Source organism: Varanus komodoensis, unplaced genomic scaffold (assembly GCF_004798865.1).
Source record: "Varanus komodoensis strain SLA01 unplaced genomic scaffold, ASM479886v1 scaffold1, whole genome shotgun sequence".
Classification (NCBI taxonomy): Eukaryota; Metazoa; Chordata; class Lepidosauria; order Squamata; family Varanidae; genus Varanus; species Varanus komodoensis.
Window position 1 is genome coordinate 54,278,031 of NW_025335268.1, and position 14,735 is coordinate 54,292,765.

Sequence of the window (14,735 nt, forward strand, 5' to 3'; positions counted from 1 at the left end):
GCCTTGTATGAGGCCAAAAAGGCAGGACAGAAATGTCATTAAAAACTGTAAAAACTGTATGTAGATTTCCCATGCCAGGTCAAGAACAGAAACTTTTGCTATTTTCTTGTGTGTGTGTGGGGGGGAGGGGGAATCTTAAAAACTAATTATGGGTGTAGGAACACAATACTGGTGGCAAACAGTCCCTTCCCAGCTGTCATCTGCAGACAACCATCACGAATCCTCTGGTGTCTCCCCATGAGGCATGAATTGTGCCCCTGGGATTCCTCACAGAGGTGTGCCGGACATCTGTGCACCATGCCGCCCTCTTTCAGGACCTCTCCGATGTTTCCCACACATTTTTACGGCTATTTTTACAGTGAGGATAATGACCAATTAAATTTCAAACCAGAACAAAGACCTTGAGCATTGTCACTGATCTGCTGTACTGCTGCCGTACCCGAGCTCCGCTTTGTGGTGCAATATGTAGAAATATGTAGAAAAGCAGAGAAACACCAACTCTGGATGTTTCTCCCACAGTGAAAGGAGCCTTAGTAAAGCAGCAGGTTAAAACATCTCATGCAGAGAAACCAGCTCACTGGCCCCTTTCTCCGAAGGTTAATTGCAGCACAGGAGAGGATTCTTCACTGGGATTGTGGTTGGGAAGGGCTAAATCTCCCTCTCCACTGGAGAATTGATGTGAATCGCTCTGACATCTGTAAGTAAATAAAGAAAGGCGCTGCTCTTTAGCCCAACTAAGGTCTAGTTAGACCCAGTGATGAGTATTTCCCCTGCATTTCCAGGTGGCTTTTAAGATGTATCTGGGCGTCACTGCTACTGTGACTTGCAGTAACTCAATGGGGAATGAGTTCTCCCTCGTTCTGGACAAGAATCCCTTGGTGGACTTCGTGGAGGAGCTGCCAGCAGGGCGATCTTCACTGTGCTACTGCAGTCTTCTGTGTGGCACCATCAGAGGCGCTCTAGAAATGGTAAGCAGCGGTGCCCCGATTGTCTTTCTTCTGCACACACACAGTGTTACACACGCATGCACACTGCCATGCACTGCTGGCATCCAGCAAGCCCCTTTGCAGCCATGCAGACACTGGCCAAGCCTTGCAAAGAGCAGCCCTGCGCAATTCTGGGAGGACAAAAACAGAGGCCCAGTCGCTGTAGAGGGCAGAGCGGAGCACACGGAATCCAAAACAGACTCTTAAAGGCTCTCCGAAAAAAGGCACGTGTTGATATTACCCACCGTGCGGTGGAGTCTGTTAGTCCTATTTGTGTGCTCCCTGCCAGGAAGGAGGCTTTTGTGGTCAGGTGGGCTCCCGGTCCAGTTCAGACCCTGGACCAGTCCCAGTGCTAAGGGCCAGAAGTTCAGCTAACCACACAGAGTGAAACAACGCATGGTAGTTTTTGCTACTCCCCTGTAGAGTGTGCAACCCCAATCCATATCAGGACCATAGATCTTATGGGGGAGGTAAATCTTCCCCCCATTCCCTCCAATTTCCTCCAATCCAGAGGAGTCAGAATTGACTTTTTTCTTCTAACATTCCCGACAAAGGAAACCCTTGGGAGAAAGAGTTAGATCCTCCCTCCTGGAGTTCTATCGGTGCAAACTGGGGCCACTCGCACTTACCTGAAGGTAAGGAAACTGTCTCTGACGGTGCCACGGATGGCCCAAATGCTCCATTTAGTCCTCTGTGGGGCTTCCTGCTGAGAGCATGACAGACGACCGGAACCAGTAAGTGCCCCCCCCACATCTCTCTTCACTTGGGAGGAGTGCCTGCACCTGTCCAGAGTCTACACCTCATCAGGGATCATCTGAACCATTTCTCCATCACTCCACCATTTGCAAACCTTTAACGTTGTTTCTTGAAAACTCATTTGGAAGTGTGCATTTGTTGTTTTTAGCTTGTAAGCTGCCCTGAAAAGGTTTTGTGATTTGGCAGTCTTGGGGTGGGGTAGGGGGCATACCTGTGTCATGACAACCCGGGGTTAGAAGTGTTTGACTGTGTTTTGACAACCCACATTTCCACAACAGCCCATGATTCAACGACAGCCTGTCCTGTTGAGTGTGGGTTACTGTTCCGCTGAAGCCAGTCTCTTTCTTGTACAAGGCAACTTTTTAAAAAGAAAGGGGAATTAGGAAGGGATGTTTTCTTTCATTTGGCTGACTCAGCTTGTTTCTTTTCAGCTGCACCTAGCTGCTGAAGTTACATTCATTCAAGATGCTTTGAAGGGAGATGATGTCACAGAAATCGGAATTACATTCTTACGGAAGATTGAAACCAAGAAACACAAAAGAAATAAGTGTAACCAGGATCTGAAGTAGCTACATGTGGATAGCTAATCTTTTCACCCTTGTACCTGCCTAGAGAAACGATCCTCCCAGTCCAGGAAAGGTAACCCACACCGAACCAGGCTGTGGAGAGTTCTCCTTCTGCATCACACGCTGTGCGCCCGAGTTTGTTATGAGGAGTGAGGACTCTGCATCCATGTCCCACAAGGGCAATGGATGGTGCTCCCTGCTAGGTCCGTAACAGTTGGGCCCAGTTATCTAAGGGAATTTCTGCTTCCTCCAGAATATCCCTGCATGCTTATGCCACATGATACGGTCTTCTGCTCTAGATATTTCAGCTAGAGCAGAAGAGGCAGGGCTTTATTTGTAGTGTCACCCTCACTGTGGAACTCCCCGCTTAAGGAGCCTCTTTCTTAGTTTTTGAAGAATACACAAGATATTTTGTAAGGTCTCTGAAGGGGTTGGCTAACCATTAGTCCATCTCTGTTGCTACTAGGATTCCTGGTCCTCCAATTGCTATTTTATTTATTCATTCTGTTATGTGTTTGTGTAATTATATCTCAGTTCACATTTCATGTGAGCCACTCTTGGAGAACTGCTAGGGTGGAATACAAATTAAATAATTAATTCCCTCAGAACCACCTGTACACACTCATTTAATAAGAGGGATGTCTCCTAGCAAGAGTCACATGGGCAATCCCAGCCAGTCTGGAATGATATCACGAACAGGGTGATGCCATTAAAGACAAAGCTAGTAAATTCCGAGTGAGGGCAATTACTTTCTGAACTGGTGAGTACTTTTCTTAGCCATCATCACAACATTGCTGAAAGGCGTTGGCAGTTTCAATGCCACATGCTCTCCTAAGAAGACTTGGTCCCACTTGGGATATATGTTTTCTTTTGCATACCAGGGTGGAAAGTGCTATTATCAGAGACTCAGCACCCTGCATGCCTGCGCAGCTTAGCCCAACATGCCACTCATATTTCAGTTAAACTAAACACACTGCAGTCGCTTGACGATCACCCAGTGATTTTCATGGAAGCAAGCTGGGCAGCTTGGTCGTTGGATCACTGCAGCAGCACCTACACAATCCGGTAGCGGTGGACGCTGAGCTTTGCATGTGTCCATGGCAGTAGCATTTTCACTAAAGCTTAAGAAAAGGAAAGGAGTAAGTACCCTAAGAGGATGGGAAAGGAATATCTCTCTAGCTTATAACATTGGTGAGTAATTTGCTATGAGGCAGTTGAGAAAGACATTGGTTTACACCTATTAGGAGGAAAACGGTGGCATAAGATAAGGATTTTCTAGGTAGGAAGATCCTGTGTTGCATGGGCTAATTTATCATAAGCAAGGTAACAGCAACTCTTCTCATCTGTTCAGGATGCTGGAACTCCAGTGGGTTCTGGCTCAAGCAGCTTCTTCATCGATTCCAGAGGAGATATCCAAATAATGCATGTGTTCCTTTGCAATGTATGGGGAATCCTTGGGAGCACACAAGAGAGCCATATGCCCACCCGAGCAAACACAGCTTTGGGTGGGCCTATTGCTCTACTCAGAGAGTCCATGCCAAGCATTCACATGCCAGCATGTTCTGCTTCATCAGGACAATGTCATGCCTGGTGTAAGTATGTGGATCAGTCCATGCACACTGACTCAGTTCAGATGTTGGGTTCCCGGTTGTGCACACCAAGTAGAGAAGTTGGAAATGTGCTGGGGGCTTCCATGCTGGCACTTCTCCTGTCATGCTCACAGCCTCCTGCTGTTCTTGGCTTATGTACTCCTAATTATTGCTCACTGTGATATCTGCATGGGGAAAACTATGGCTAATGTCAAAACCCTGATTTGTAGACAGTGGTCAGCATGGCTCGCCTCACGCAGATGTCACAGCAAACTGGAATCCATGCACACGAGAGAGGGCGAGAATGATTATAGGTCTGGGGCACATTTGCAGCCCTCCAAACAAACCGTCTGAGCAGAAGCTCCATGTGAATGTCCGCATGCAAAAATAAAAATTAAACAAGGAAATGTACTTTTTGATTTTCTTATAGATGTTCTGTAGAATATGAAATAGAGTATTTTGTGCTTTAAATAATAGCTTTGACTATAATCCGTATGCGTTGTGTTGGCTTGTCAAGCGTTTTCACTGGAGACAGCAGCAACCTTCCCTCTCCTTTTCCCAAGCAGCAGGCCTGCGGGGCGCCTGCAGCCAGGTATGCGCGACGTGATGCAGCAATGGATGATCCATGCAAAATGCCCTTATCCCAGTAGGGGCCAGTGCAAACAAATACCGCAGAGCGAGCGTGTGCCAAACATACCTGCAATTGCAGGAGGAGGTGGAGGAACTGGAAAGGGGACATGTGCAGGCAGGTGTCCCTCTAAGGCTCCCTTTGTTGTTGGTTTTTAGCTCAGCTGGCCACGTGAAGGTGGAAGGGGATGAAAGAGCAGGGATAGTCTGTGGGGAGGGCTCGACAGCATTTACTGCCCCTTCATAAAGCCATGGAGAAGGGGAATGGGGGCTGCTGTGTATGCCTTTCTTCCCAACTCGCGCGGTGTGGAAGCCAGTGGGACCGGCACTCCCATTCCCTACACCCCAAAGCAAGCAAGTACAGCCCCACACAACTTGTCCCACTGGAGCCCATTTAATTTCAATTTAAGGCCCTGGATGATGATCTGATTTACTGCTGAGTAGATATGCATGTCAGCTAGTTGTTTCTTGAGCCAGAGGACAAAGGAGAGACTTGAGAAGCCTTGAAAAGACAGCACATACTTTATTTTTTTCCAAGGGAGAGAAGGGGAGAAGAGGCTGCAGGGGGATTCAAGGAAGGTGGAAAAACACCTGAAAAATCCCTGAGTTGCTGCCTTTTTGCTGATTTTTCTTCCTCCCGCCATTCAGTCCCAGCCCACTGAAGTCACTTTTCCTGCCCGCAGAAGAGCACTTCAAGTTTAGCATAAGTGAGTTACATACTGGAAGAAAACTACAGCAACATAAACAAAGATATACTGGCAGATATATCCTGGATTTCTTCAGACCTGTGATGTCATGCTTTTTTGTTTATTGATGTCAGGCATTACATCATGGGACACACGCCCAAGTCAGGCATTACAATGTCAACAAAAATGCCTAGTTAGGGTTGCCCAAAGGTTATTGATGGTGGCAGTGAGGAGGCCTACCACTGTGATCTCACTGAGCAGAGTTAACAGAAATATGATCACCAGTGCTGCACTGTGCAATGGAGTGGGTACACCTTCCACTTTCCCCATAAGACACTGAAAGTCTGTTTTAGGTCATCTGTGAGAACAGCCAAAAGCAATGGAGAGAAATGCTCAAGACCTTTTCAAGAACAGCATGTCATACACCCTAAATGAAAACTGAATTGTTGCTGCACCTGGGACTGGTTTGTGCCCTGTATGTGTTCATATTTACAAAAATCCATCAACATATTTCCTCTTCACTCAATGCATTGGGGTAGTTATTCTTTTGAATGAATTATACTATACATCAGTATTGAAATACAGAAAGCTTTAATTTGGAAGCCTTTCAGGAAGGCTTTCCAATAAAAGTGTCTCAACGTTTATGATGCTCCAATAATGAGAATGACACTGTACATTATGACAATGTTTAAGGACTGAGACATATTCCCCCTGTAGCCGGACTGGCAGGATGGGGAGAACCCTTTGCAGAATGGGTCCATTCCTAGGCCAGGACCCAGTGGGTTGTGCAGGAGAGACCCCTTCTCAGTATACTAGGTGGGCAAATGAGCTACTCTTGAAATATGGGTTTCCTTAAAAGAAGAGCCAAAGAATCTCTGGGCATACATGAAAGCCTCAGGACATCATGGATTGTAAGCTCTGAAACGGTCCTTCCTGCCAATGTTTATTCAAACACTGATCTTGAAAACATCTCCTACGATAGTCACACAAAAATTGGCCTTACATAAAGACAATTCTTTAAGAGCACAACTAAAAGCTGTAACACGTATGTTTTGAAAAAGCAAAGCTAGTCATCAGTGCAGGGTCAAATTCTCTCTGATACAAGTGCATAGCCATGTTCAGTTAAAGATCTCCTCATGATGGAGCCTGGGATGCTAACCACATTTTGTCATTATATCACTTGATTCTGACCAGTTGCACTATCCACAAATGTCAGACAAACGGGAAACGTATCTCCTTCAGTAGATTGAATGCTGCCATTTTTGGCTTTGTAGGAAGCATACTTGTGTATCATGCTATAGTAATGTTCCTCAGGATTAAAGGCAAAGAGAGAGGAAATGTTGTGCCAGGCTTTGGGACTTGGAGTGGAAAGTGATTCCCACTCAGCACAGCCAAAGAAGTAATTGATATTCTTCTCTGCCAGTTGAGCTGCATGTTCCTTGGCCTTGGCCTCAAAGAGACGCTGCTCTTGCTCCGTGTATATTTTCCAGAATGCCAGCTGAAGAATACTGATAGGAGAACGGCAGTGGGAGATACAGGTGGTAATCAGGACTAATGTGAAGACACTGGCAATCAAAATCCATCCAATCACCTGTGGTAAGAAGAAAGTATATGAGAGATAAGAATAATGACTGCATCCAGGAACTCAGATACTTGTGTCTAGAACACAGTTGGGTATAATTCAGGCTCATCTGGTCTATTTTTTAAAAACTAGAATTCTGAGACCCACCAACCAGAGCCAGGTGCAACCCTGGAATTCCCATGCTTCTCAGAGAGCATGGCCATTGCTGGCCAGGACTTATGGGAATTGCAGTCCAATGCATTTGGAGAGGACAAGACTGAGGAAGGGGATCTAGAATTACAGATTGAGCATATTCTGAGCCTAGAAAAAGTTTTTTTTCAATGCCAAAACTGAACCACATGTAAGCAGATTCCATTCCTGGTTATTCTTTGCTTTCAAGTTACTCCAAAATTTGCTAGTAGATCCTGATCAACCTCCTGTCCCTTACTCTGTCTAAACACCCTAGTAATTTGGGGCTGTGTTGTGTCGAATTAGCTCTTTCCAGGACATGCCAAGAACAAATGTAGGAATGTCTCATAGGGACCTTTATTTGTTTGTGTCTAGAATCATAAATATTATTATATTTAATAGGTTAAATATGCACCCAGAGGCAGTATAGAAATGCCCCTCTGCTGAAATCTTCACAGATGAAGTGCAGCCACTGTGGACCCCCACCCCAATAGGTCGGCAGGAATCTTGATTTTCTGCAAGTGTATCTACTGCCAGGGGTGTTTCTGCCAGGGTATGCTAGCGGCAGAGCATTCAGAGACAATCTTTGATCCACTCAATCCAAAATCCCTGCCTTTTCCCAAGATGCCGCAGGTTCAGGCCCATCGATGACCCAAGGCTCACTAACTTTTGAGGACCCAAGGTGGATCAAGTGAGCTTTTCCATCCCTTCCTTCCCAGGGCTGCCTGTCCAGCCCTTAAAATGCTATGCAGACAGTCAGGAGATCTTTCTGTGATCTGTAGTTATCTTACTTGATCTTATTATAGGATGAGCGATAGGATTAGGAAGAGAGACTCCCAGATATTGGATAGGCAAAGCTGATACAAGTTGCCCCCATCCTCTCATGGAGGATGGTTCCCTGTTGTGGAATGCTCCTTCTGGATCCATCCTTTTGAATTTTGAGAAATTCCCAGGGCCATTTCTCATCATAAAAAGGATATGGAAGGATATGTGACCAATCAGAAAATTTATTACTGCAACAAAAGAACTATTTCATAGAAAAGCAAAACACTAACCCAAACATTTATGTTCCAATAGAACACCCAATTCATAAAAAGGCAAACTGCTGAGCTAAAAGTCAACTTATTTACCAGAAATCTAAATATAAGACAAAGTGAGGTCTGACATGCATTTGCCTCCTGAAAGCAGAAAATACGCATTTCACAGACAGGAAATGAGATGATCAGAGAAACAAAAACAGACAACCCAAGCAGCTCCCATATACACATGCATGGACATGTAAAAAAAACTCAGGCAAAACACACCCTACCCATAAACTGAGACAAAAATATCATGCTGCAGCAGATGGGCAAAAAGGAGCATGCAAAATGGATCTCTCTTGGCAGCCAGTTCCAAACACGAGGACATCTCATTCCAACCAAATGTGGGCTTGCAAAAAGTATGCTTCAAAACAGATTTAAGCATCAAACATCAGTGAATCGGTCGATAGAACAGGTAAAGCATCAGCAGCAAATTAAACACGGAAAGCCTAGACAACAGGAAAGATCTTGGCCTGGCATTTTGAGTGCATTAAGCAAGCAGCGCCAGCAGGTACACTCCAGAACTGACGTCCCCCCCCCCCCCGCCGCCGCCCTAGCACCCTGTCTGACGTATGCCTATGCGGGTACCTGGGGAAGGACCCCCTGTAATGAACTCAAGAACTGGGAAGTTTCGTGTGGGGCTCTCCCACCATCTCCAAGTCTGGCCTGCCCATCAAATCGATCTACCCCCTTGAGTGAGCCCAGGGCAAGCTGGAGAGGGCCGCACCGACCTGAGACTGCGCGCGAAGCGACGGGAGCAGGCCGGGTACCTTCTGGGACGAGTCGGGGCTCTGGCAGGGCGCCTGCAGCACGGCCTCCGTGCACGTCTCCACTTCGCTGCTGCACGCGTATCTCTGCAGCACCGCGGTCCCGGTCGCAGCGCATTCGTAGAAGCTGCCCCTCAGCAGGGCCACGGCGATCCACGTCAAGGGCGCCACAGCGGCCCCGGCCATCGACAGGCCCAGCACTTTAAAGTGGCGCCAGAGGCGACCGCCGTGCGCACACCTACACGGCCTCGAGGGGGCGCAGCAGCCCGTCAGCACCTTCCAGGACCGCGAACTGAGCAGCAAGCCGAGCAGGAACAGGATCAGAGCGGGCACCAGCAGGAAGACCGCGCCGTACGGCAAGTTCCAGGAGTTGCACGGGCATTTGAACACCACGTCAGAGAAGATGCGTTCGCTGCCGAGAGTCAGCAGAGACACAGTCCCGTAGCCCAGCACCTTCTGGTGCGCCACGCAAAGGTCCAGCATAGCGCGCAACTTTTCCATCTTGGCATCCGGAGTACCGCGGTGCTTCAGACCCGCTCTCTGGTGTGCCTCCTTACTCAGGAAGCAAGAGAAATTTGACTCGTGAAAGAGGAAGAAGGCTTTTGTTGGTCCGAAACATCTAACACGAACCCAAACCATTTCGCTTTCACTTTTTTCTCTTTGAGTAAGAACAAGATAAGAGAGAATAGGGGGACTAGAAAAGCGCCCAGTGGGGGGGAAGATCAGGTTCATAGGGGGAAAAAATCAGGTTTCCTGACACACTTGCAAGTTGTGGTAAGCCATGCTTCAAATAAAAGCTGCAGGAGCATTCCTTCTGTAAACCTAGTGTACAAGGTTTTTAACCTTTTCTTGCCATAGCATCAAATTTATTTATTTATTTATTTATTTATTTTAAACATTTGTATGCTGCCCAATTGTGCCACAGCACCTCTGGGCAGCTCACAACACAAGATAAAAACACAATAAATTGAGAGAAACAGATGGAGCAAAACTGCCCAGGGGATTTTAGAAGCAATCTATGCATGTTAGACAAGAAAAGGGGCCTAAAACTGGCTGGAACACAGAGAGTTGTAGGCCTTGTCAAGATTTGCATAGGATTGCGCACTTAATGGATTTTCTGGAGAACCGTTGTTGCCAGTCAGTGTTGACTATATTGGCTTAAATTACTAAGGTCTGACTTGATACACTTAATAGTTGAGACTTGATATACTTAACCATTAACTTAATGGTTTGACTTAAGGAATTGCCTATGCTCCTTAAGGTGCACTCCACAACAGACATGCAGAGTTTAGGTTTTGTTTTGTGCACTTTACGTGGAGATAACTCTGAGACAGAGAGAGAGATGGAGAGAGAGAGATGGAGAGAGAGAGAGGAAAGGAAGGAAGGAGCTAGTTCATACTTGTACTATCTCCCCTGGGTATGATGTTTTGAATGATTAACAGGTGGATAACTTGACATTTAGCCACCAGGTGGCAGCATATATAAAATCCACTTGCAGAGAAATCTGTTTCTACCAAAGGAGGCAAATCAAAACTAATGGAAGGATTTGATGTTAAATTTCCGGGTGAGAGAAGGAGGGAGGAATGGCAAAGGAGAAAAGTAGTGACTGGGGCTCAAACCATTAAACAGTGGGATTAACAAGGTAGATATAGTGTGACCCTTTGCTCAAGCGCAATGAAGAATCTGATATCAATAATAATACAAAACAGCCTTTTCCATTCAAGTGTGTGTGTGTGTGTGTGTGCGCGCGCGCGCGCGAGGGAGGGAGGGAGGGAGTTGGGTGTTTGGTACTACTCTTCTTCGATTGCTGATTGTTCACTTTCCACTAGGTGGCTCTAGTGGCTCATAAAGTACGCTTTTAATTGAATTAACTGAAATGTAGCTGGTCTACATTTAATAAGTTCTAGCTTTAACTTTTGCTGCTACTTTTTCATTATTTCTGTTTTTAAATGAAAGGTTGATATTGCTTTAGTAATTATATTGTGTTTCTTTTAGCAGGGGAGGCAGATGAGCAGTCCAAATGGTTGGGGGGTGGGGTCAACTGAGGCAGGGCCACTGAGTCACAAATTGTGACACACTCTCCAAATCCGCAAGAGTCAGAAAACCCATTCCACAGAAGGACAAAACTGAGGTGCAGGCTCTGCAAAGGTGAGATGGGGAAGTCACACAGCTACACAAAATGCTCCTTTGGACCCACGCTCCCTGGTTCTGGCAAGAACCATCCCACAGAGAATGAAATGGTAAGTGGTAGGGCAGAATTGTTACAGCCATAACAATAATGATGGTAATTATTAAAACAAGACATGATGTTTTCAGAGCCACACAGAAAAGCATCCTTTGGAACACAGTTCTGAAAATGTTCAGAAATCCTTGCCTTTTTTGATGCATTACAAAGAATCCACAGGAGCACACCTACTCAGAAGCTGCATGGTACAAAATTCCAGATTATGCATATCTTGTAAAAGTAAGGCTTGAATTGCTCTAGAGAAAATGTATCCCTTGACAAACCAACAGAAACATTTTGCAAAACACATACCCCACTCCTTCTACACACACACACATACAACTAGACCATGTAGACAACACCTTTCAAAGATGAAAGAACAACCTACCACTGAAACTGTTCCTTCTCCTCCTCTGATCTCTCTCAAAAGAGCCAGTATGCAAGCTCCTGGGCACCCTCCCCTCCCTTGTGGAATGATGGGGGACCCCTGACTAACCATCTCAGGCTAATAGCCAAGGGGCACTTTCTCACCTCTTCTCCTTCAAGGACAGGAGCTCACATTGCCTGGCACTGAGCAGTAGGTAGACTCCAAAATGTTTCCATCCAGAGCAAGAGCCCTGGAGTTGTTGCCTTCCCAGGAGAAGCTCTGCAGCGGCACAAGAGAAATGGTGTCATGGTGGTGGTGGCAGGAGAAGCTGCAGGTGGCTTGGCAAAGAAGAACTGGTTATTTTTCAAGATTAAAATGTGCTGGTTGGGGGAAAATGAAGGAGTGGTGGCTGGAGCACCCTGTAGCTGAATCTGTCATCTGTTGTTTTATGCTTTCTACTTCGTAGACCACCTTGAAAGGACTTTGCTGTAAAAAATGGTATGAAAATATTCTAAAGGACCGGAACCTAAGGAATGGTCAAGTAAAGTGAAAGAATGTGCACAAAATAAGTGGAAGGATAGGAAAAAACTGGTGGTGACATCAGGCAAATGCTCTCCGAGCTTCAGGAACCAACTTCACATGCCACATGCAGAACTATATAACAATTTGGCCTGTTTGGTTCAATTTGTTTTGCCTCAGATGGGTTTAGGATATCCTCAAGGATATGGAAGACTGAGACACCAGTGGAGGCAGGACATCAAGTGGTGGGAAATTTCCAACACTTCCACATTTCCAAGGATGAGCAAGTTCATGGCAGGAGTAGGCCACCAGAGTGCCTGTCAGTGATTTTAGAGTACAACACCCATTCTCCTTGATCCAAAACATTTGGAGGGCAAGTGGTATCCCATCCTGGGCTTATAAGTTTTACTCATACCCAATAATCTTGATCACTTTGTGCTCATTGCTGCAACATCAAAGGGTTTATAAGTATAAAGAAACTATCTCATCTCAAACCCCGCAGACACCGTCTTATGTGTCAATGAAGCCATATTACTCATTCAGCAATGAATCAACCCTTGCTAAATAATGAAGTGAAGAAAAAAGATCAAGTTATGTGTGAGCCAGATATACATAGCCACTAGAATCCCTCATATTCCCTTTAAAGACCATAATCTTGTTTTTTCTGTAATTGATCTTTAGATTTTCCTCTTCGCAATATTGATCAAGTCTAGACATTGCCTTTTAAAGCAACAGCTGTAGTGATGCAGCTAAATTTCATAATTACTTGGCTTGGTGGTCAGACTTTCCCTACTTATAATGCTCACTTTTTTAACAAGCCTGGAATGGTATTTTATGAATTCTCAATCTGGTTTGGAATTGATCGTGAATTTCTGAGTATACATAGTTTGTATCTAAATATTATTTCTATGTGTGTCTTAGTGGGATGTATTAACCCTTCTCATGGTTACAGTGAACTGTGACGTAATGTCCCATCTCTCTTACGCTTGATAGTTCTGATTGGTTCATTGTTGACCATACAATACTTTAAAAACTGTTTAATAAGTAAATGCATACTTTAATTATTGCTGATGGTAGGTGACATGTTTCTTTGAGGAAACCATCCAGCCAACCAACCAATAGGAAATCGGAACATGATATTGTGCAGCATGGCATCCTGATGTGCCACATGTTTCCAAACTACAGCTCCCAAGCTATACTCTGACACTGCCCGTGCACAAGTGCTCATTTATGCAGAATGGGAGAACTCTTGCCTGAGTTTACATGAGAACGTTATTCAAGGAAATAGCAGGTTCATCTGGAGTGCCATATTATGGACAAACAAATATATTGAAATCCTACTAAGACCCATGGAAGAGGGAAAGAGTTTGGGACTAAATAATCCTAGAATAATGTCATTGTGGAAAAGGTGGATGAGCTGGCGGTAGGGGGGGCAACCTTATTTAACACCTTAATTCATTGGAATTGCTTTAATCATAGAATCTAAGATTTCTACCTAGATTCATGGGACATGATAAGTCTGTCTGCTATTTTTCTAGCCTTGGTGACCTTGGCCATTAAAGATTGAGTCTGCTCCTAACTGCATGTCACCTGCCTGGACAGAGAGACAGAGAGACAGACAGACAGAGAGACAGACAGACAAAAACACACTCTAAAACACATTTGTATTTCCTTTTGTAATCCCTACATGTGAATTATCAAAGGATTGCTTTTAACTTCCATGATTAATAACAGCTGTAAAAACCAGCCTGTGAGGAAAGACAAAACAGGAACAAATAATCCAGTGATAATAACGAAAGATCTTCAGTTCCTTGCTGTGAAAATTAAAACTTAAGCTATATCCTGGTCATGTAATATAACAGGGCATTCAATATTTATATTGTCCAAGAAGCCACCAAAAGAGTTCAGTTCAAATGTGGGAGGCAAAGGATAAAAAACACTGCAGGCTCTGGCACAGAAGAAGGGAACAGACACCCAGTCAAGCTGGGAAGAAACTTTTTGAGCCAGCATATTGAAAAAATGTCACTGAAATGTGGCAGCTATTCTGATTTATAGAGAGGACCAGAACCCAGAAGATTAATTTGGTCGTATAAATACAAAAGTAAGGAAACTTACAAAGCTGAAATATTTAAACTTTCACTGACCCAACATTGCTTCATACAGCACATCTCTTTAAGAAAGTAGAATCGGTTTTAGCCCATCTGTTAATCCTGTGGGCTATCAATGTTGTTCTAAAATAATAGTAATTTGCAAGCACACCCTGGTTCTAGTGTAGGGTTGTGTGAGGTGTCTAATATTTGGGGACAGGTTCACTGTGTTTATTTTCACACCTGGAATCTGAATTTGTTAGCCTGAATCGACAGCAGCACGGATGGGGGGGGGGGCTTTTCTTGGTGAGATTCCAAACAGCTGGCTGGCTGGTGACTTTAGTCAAGACCACTGTGTGAGAGAAGGGGTTAAATCCACCATTCCCCACCCTTTCTGGTATCCATGTTGCTCAAGGACTTCTGGGATACTATTTTCACCTTAAACTATGCATATTCCTGCAATTAACATTGAGTCTACTTTGGCCCTGACTTAGTAGGGCAGCTTGTTATGTGCCTAAGTTCATTCCTCAACCTTTTTGAAATGTCCACCTAAAATGAGATTCTGGCCTTTGCTGCAGGGAGAGCTCTCTCTCTCTCTCTCTCTCTCTCCCCCCCCCCTTTCTTTCTCAGAGCTGAAAGGAAGATTGCCTTGGTCTAATTACTTGGAAAATGTTCAAAGTGACAGTCGCAAACTTGGTAGCAGGAGATGAGGGACTGCCTTTTAAGGAATAA

General features: G+C 45.0%; 2 protein-coding genes across 4 annotated transcripts in view; one reads left to right on the top strand and one right to left on the bottom strand.

Annotated features, from left to right (window-relative positions):
- The window catches only part of TRAPPC3L (trafficking protein particle complex subunit 3L), a 28,258-nt gene extending 23,985 nt beyond the window's left edge, over positions 1-4,273 (top strand). For both annotated transcript variants that reach the window (XM_044426078.1, XM_044426086.1), the window contains exons 6-7: positions 783-968; positions 2,174-4,273. In XM_044426078.1, coding sequence (XP_044282013.1) covers positions 783-968; positions 2,174-2,311 — 324 coding nt within the window. In that variant the 3' untranslated portion in view covers positions 2,312-4,273. The remainder of the gene's footprint in view (positions 1-782; positions 969-2,173) is intronic.
- A 771-nt stretch (positions 4,274-5,044) lies between these two features.
- On the bottom strand, positions 5,045-9,322 carry CALHM6 (calcium homeostasis modulator family member 6). Of its 2 annotated transcripts, none has more exons than XM_044449122.1 (2): positions 8,810-9,322; positions 5,045-6,801 (listed from the first exon to the last, which is right to left on the bottom strand). In XM_044449122.1, exons 1-2 carry the CDS (start codon positions 9,305-9,307, stop codon positions 6,382-6,384), a joined length of 918 nt encoding a protein of 305 aa, XP_044305057.1. In that variant the 5' UTR covers positions 9,308-9,322; the 3' UTR covers positions 5,045-6,381. The 2 variants fall into 2 exon arrangements, with proteins under 2 accessions (XP_044305057.1, XP_044305048.1); XM_044449113.1 differs by having other exon boundaries at positions 8,771-9,322.
- Between the last annotated feature and the right edge of the window lie 5,413 nt (positions 9,323-14,735).